Genomic DNA, 5,196 nt, shown 5'->3' on the forward strand with positions numbered 1-5,196 from the left:
CCCAGGCAAGGGGTGGGCGGTGGGAGGTAGGCGTAAGCCCCGGCCAGAACCTGGCTGATGGGTGGCTGCCCTTCTCCAGTAGTCCCCACGGGGGCTGACCACCTGCTCCCGTGGTCCTCCCAGGATGCCTTGTCCGGAGTTCCCCAGCAGGGACCCCCATGCTGACCCCGGAGGCTCCTAGACCTACTGAAAAGGCTGTGGGTGTCATGTTGGGGTGGGGGATTTGAACAGAGCTCCTCTCTACCCTTAACCTGCATCCCGACTTCCCACAGACGGGCTGTTCGGGGCACTGCCCTCCACGCACGCAGCCGCACAGGGGCACAGCACACACCCCTTACACGTGCACAGAGCACGCAGGTACCTGCGCTGCGTGCGCCTAGGCTCGCACCTTCTGCAGGCCCCGTTGCAGACCATGCTGCACCTGAGCAGCTTGGGCCGTGAGGACGAACGCACGTGGGTGGGAGGGTGCTCGCGGGAGAACGAGGTGGTCTTGAGGTGGCGCCGAGACAAAATACATTGGCAGCTGGGCAACTGCTCACTGGCAGCGCTGACGAGGCCATGGAAGGGGTGGGGCTGCAGGGACAGGAGGACTCCATGTGGTGCCTCTCAGGGCTGGGGACCTTCCCCACCGGATGTGGCCCTCCAAATAGGACATTTCGGACGCTGCCTGTGCTGTTAGATCCCGATAAAGGGGAACCAAACCTCACTGCTATGCCGGCCTTCCCAGTCCCCTGGGGGCTCCCGAGGGTGTCAGCGTGTATGGGAGCAGTCTGCTCTCTGTCGAGAACTGAATGCATAGGTCGATATGCAAACAGATACATAAATTCACTGCCATCGAGTGGACGCTGACTCACAGTGACCCTGCAGGACAAGGCAGAGCTGCCCCTGTGGGTCTCCCAGACTCAGTCTTTATGGGAACAGAGTCTGGTCTTTCTCCTGAGCAGCCGCTGGTGGGTTTGAACTGCTACCAGCCAGCTCAGGGTTCACACCCACCAGCCGCTCGGAGGGAGAAAGTCGGGGCTGTAAATACTGACAGCCTGGGACACCCGGGGGGGCCGCTCTGGATGGTGTCTGTGAATTCCAGTTGATGCGCTTGGAGGCTGCCACGTTTTGATGGCACTGAGCTTGGGTTTTGGGGTGCTTGGGTCCGAAAAGCCCTCCCCTTCAGAAGGAGAAGTAAAGAGTGCAGGCCAGCTGCACTAATGGCAAGGGCCCTGCACCCAGGCCTCCTGCTCTGGAGGACACTCAACAGTGTCAGTGACCAAACAGATAATGCAGGCCATGGAAAAGAGCCCTTTGAAGGGGACTGAGGGAGGCCCGTGGGGGTCAGGATTTGGCCAAGAACTCAAACCCGACTCAAAGCTGGTGTGGCACAGTTGCCCACTCGCTACGCTACGGACAGGAAGGGCAGCCGTTGAAGCCCACCGGCCACTCTACAGGGGAAAGATGAGGCTGTCCGCCCACGCAGAGATCGACAGCCCCAGGACCTGTGCAGGGTCCCTGTGTGTTAGAGCCGCCTGGTGGCCGTGGGTTTGTTCGTGGACAGAATGAGGGTTCCTGTGATCTCTGGGTTTCTGAATCTCGGGCCTGTGAGGTCAGAAAGTAGCTCAACACCTGCCTGGAAAGTGGCCCCAAGGCCTTGAGGCAAAAGCTGGGAAAGAAAGTTGGAAATGTGGCAGCCTCCAAGCGCATCTTGTGGGGAGGGTCAGATCGTAGGTGGGTGAATGGGGCACAAGCAAGAAATGGGGCACAAGCAGCTTCGACATTCAGTGCAGTGGGCACCCAGGCCCTGGAAGGGGGACAGTCAGGGAATCCTGTTTGAAGTGACCAGGTGAGAGACGAGGCGTGGAGAAAGCCCGCGAGTATGAGCATCTTCAATGGTTTGCCACAGCGTGGGCCTAGACATTACACGTGTGTTATACCTGCACATCCGTGTCCTCACCCCATGTGAGACATGAGCAGGGGGCAGCTGTGAGGACGAAAAGCCACTTTGGAAGTCACAGAAGGAGTCTGGTATGCACGTGTTAAACCTGCTGCACACCCCAGGGGCCCCCAGAGAGCCATGAGGGGACTGGACGCCAGCACTGTTCCTGCTCCGCCGGGCCTTTCCACCTTTGTTACCACCCCGCCGGGCGGCCATGTCACGTCACGTCAACACTTGGTGAGATTGGAGAAGAAGCATCAAGTCTTCGGGGGCACGGCAGAGAGCATCCTTGCCCCGGGGTTCTAGTGTCTGTACTTGGACGTTTTCTCAGCAGGATCCCAGGCCCTCAGAGCTTTCCAGGCAGCCTGGTGCCCGTGGACACCCTGTGGGTCCACAGGCCCTCAGAGCCGTCCACACGCTCTGTGGTGCCCTGCAAGCCCCCCAGACAGGTAGCCGGGGTAGACCAAGCATCACACCTGTGGACCCCGGGGGACCCCACCCCACCGCATGGTTCTGCAACCCAAGAAGCACTGGAGATACAGCTGTGACCACTCACACATGAAACCATCCGGGAGGGAAAGGGGTCCTTGGGGCAAGTGGCCTTTGGGGGGGCTGCCATGCCAGGGAGGCCAGAGGGAGCTGAACTGGGCCCACGCAGACCCCACAGCAGGCGCCCCCTGTCCTCCTCACAGGCATGTGGTCCCAAGGACAGCGGTCCCATTTGTGGGACGGGGAGCCGGGCACGTGGCCGGTGACGGGGTCAGCAGCCCTGCACGTCAGCAGGCCAGCAGCTTGTCGTTGAGCCTGATGACGTCGCTGACAAAGCTGTCGGCGCCAATGAAGTCGCCCGCGATGATGTTGGTGCAGCGGGCACTGGGCCCTGGGCACTGCTCACGGACCCAGGCGCCCAGGCAGGGCAGGCCGGGCAGCGTCATGGTCTCCAGGGACTGGGAGGGGTGCGCCAACACGTAGCCCAGGTTCTCAGTCAGGTTGATGCCGGCCACAAACAGCCCATCTGGAAAGGGGGGGTGGGCACAGACGGCTCACACCCCACAGCTCCCTCCCGGCTCTCGTGCCCCGCCCGTCCACATCAGCGGGGGAGGGTTTCAGTTCTCACCGTGGACTGCAGGGTCCTCAGACTCAGCCGGAACGGGCTTGTTCACCAAACCCACCCTCAGCATCCCCTGGGAGAGCGAGCTGGTCCTCTGCTCTCGAGAAGAGCAACCCACCCCCATCCCCCGAGGGGATGCCCACTCAGGACAACGCGCAGGACAGGCCAAGCTGCCCCTGTGAGTTTCCCAGCCTGTCTGTCTTCACAGGGGCAGACAGTCTGGTCTTTCTCCCTAGAAACTAATGGGTAGGTAGGTAGGTAAATAGATAGATAGACAGACACAGTACTATCGAGTGGACGCAGACTCACAGCGACCCTGCAGGACAGGGCAGAGCTGCCCCTGAGTTTCCCAGGCTGTCTGTCTTCCCGGGAGCAGACACTCTGGCCTTTCTCCCGAGGAGCAGTTGGTGGGTTTGAACTGCTGACCCTGGGGTGAGCAGCCCAAGGTGTAACCACTGTGCCACCAGGCTCAATAGTGTCATGTGAAGTGTCGTCCACCCTTACAGCAAACACCTCCGTTGGATTTCCTCTTTTCACCACCCTTGGTCCCGAAGCTTTGAGCTCCGCACAGGGGCCCCCTGGAGAACCAGCACTCAGTGTGGAAAGCACACCGGGCCCCCTGCACGCATCCCGGAACCTACCTGGGCGGCCTCCACTCTTCATGGTCTCGAGGTATCGGATGAGTTCGCCGGTCTTCACCTTGTCCCCCCACCAGTAGGGGACGGCCGGCCACAGCTCTGGGTGTCTGCTCACTGGGTCAGGGGCCTCGTAGGACAGCACCACCTGGCGGCCACAGGCCCACAGCTGCCGCAGCGTGGGCACCTCCTGGGGGCAGAGGGAGAAGTTGGGGGGCTGCCACTGTATCAGGCCAGACAGTGACCACCTGTGTCCAGAGGCGGACTCCCTCTGAGAGGGCCCCATTGTGCGGGGGTGGGGGTGGGAGGTCAGCATAACCCGGATGAAGCACACATTAAGGGTCACGCATGGCCCTGTGCGTTCTCACAGCGGGGAGGGTGCCTCCGGCCCCATCACCAGTAACGTCAATCCAGCATCCAAGAACTGGCCGGTGACCCCGGGCGTACAAACAGCCGTAGGTGCGTTCACAGGTGAACGCCTGGCCGTCTACCTCAGAAGCCTGTGCCTTGCAGGGCCGCGCTGAGGCCCAGGGGGCGCCTGCTGGGGCTGGAGCCAGCTCCGCGCTGCCCTGGTCCCCTGGCGGGGGCCACGGGCTGCTAGCTGACCTCGAAAGGTCAGCAGTTCAAAACCACCAGCTGCGCCGTGTGCTCCTGTGCCGACGGACAGCCTCGGACCGCAGGGGCCGTTCCGCCTGCCCCATCCCGCAGGGTCGCTGTGAGAACCCATTGGACGGCAGGGCGGTCTCAATGCCCCTTAGAGGCGGGGGCGGGGAGACCGTGTCACTCGGACTGTGGACGTGTGGTCAGGAGAGACCAGTCCCCGGAGGACGTAGCGCTTGGTCAAGCGGAGGGGCCGCCACAGAGCAAGGCCCCCGAGGAGGTGGGCGGACACAGTGGCTGCAGCGGAGGCTCAGGCATATAGGGACCAGGAGGAGGTGTTTTGTCCGGGTGGACATCAGGCTGCTGCCGAGTCCACCTGAGCTGCCTCCTGAGAACGGCCTGGCTGGTGCTGAACCCTCTGCAAGTCCCTTCAAGGGGCAGCGCAGGTGGGGGCGCTCCGGCCCTGGCTGTGATGGGCTTCAGCACGGCGCCCAGAGCAAGAGGAGGGGTCTGCACACTCACCATCCTTGCAGGGGTGTGGGGCGCAGCAGAGACTCCATGCACCCCAACAGTTTCGCACACGCAGCTTCACTGTGGAAAACGGGGCTTCCGGCGTGGAGCCCAGCCCACTGCAGCGCCTCCCCTGGCTACAGTGGGCGCTGCAGGCTTCCCTGGAGCACCCATGCCCCAGCTCCGGGGTGAACGGGCAAGGAGCCAGGCGCTTAAGCGCTTGCGCCACCAGGACCAAGAGGCTCACGGGGAAAGCGCATCCGGGCGCTGCCAGTTCCCTCTGGCCGCCACGCCTAGACCCTTGTCCCCGCCAGGCCTCCCGGGCCGCCTGATGCCCACGCGAGACCCCCTTTGACCCACCGGCTTACCCCCCGCGGGCAGAGCATGTCTGCAAAGATGTTCTTGATGCAGGAGAC

At 62.7% G+C, this 5,196-nt stretch overlaps 1 protein-coding gene across 1 annotated transcript in view; it reads right to left on the bottom strand.

Moving 5' to 3' along the window:
• Positions 1–1,852: 1,852 nt before the first annotated feature.
• The window catches only part of PLCXD1 (phosphatidylinositol specific phospholipase C X domain containing 1), an 8,744-nt gene continuing 5,400 nt past the window's right edge, over positions 1,853–5,196 (bottom strand). Inside the window, exons 5-7 of the mRNA XM_045290830.1 lie at positions 5,149–5,181; positions 3,677–3,860; positions 1,853–2,939 (exon numbers count right to left, since the gene is read on the bottom strand). Of these exons, the coding sequence (XP_045146765.1) occupies positions 2,701–2,939; positions 3,677–3,860; positions 5,149–5,181 (456 nt within the window). The 3' untranslated portion in view covers positions 1,853–2,700. The remainder of the gene's footprint in view (positions 2,940–3,676; positions 3,861–5,148; positions 5,182–5,196) is intronic.

Source organism: Echinops telfairi, unplaced genomic scaffold (genome assembly GCF_000313985.2).
Source record: "Echinops telfairi isolate 266 unplaced genomic scaffold, ASM31398v2 ScPeMD7_58;HRSCAF=197, whole genome shotgun sequence".
Taxonomy (NCBI): Eukaryota; Metazoa; Chordata; class Mammalia; order Afrosoricida; family Tenrecidae; genus Echinops; species Echinops telfairi.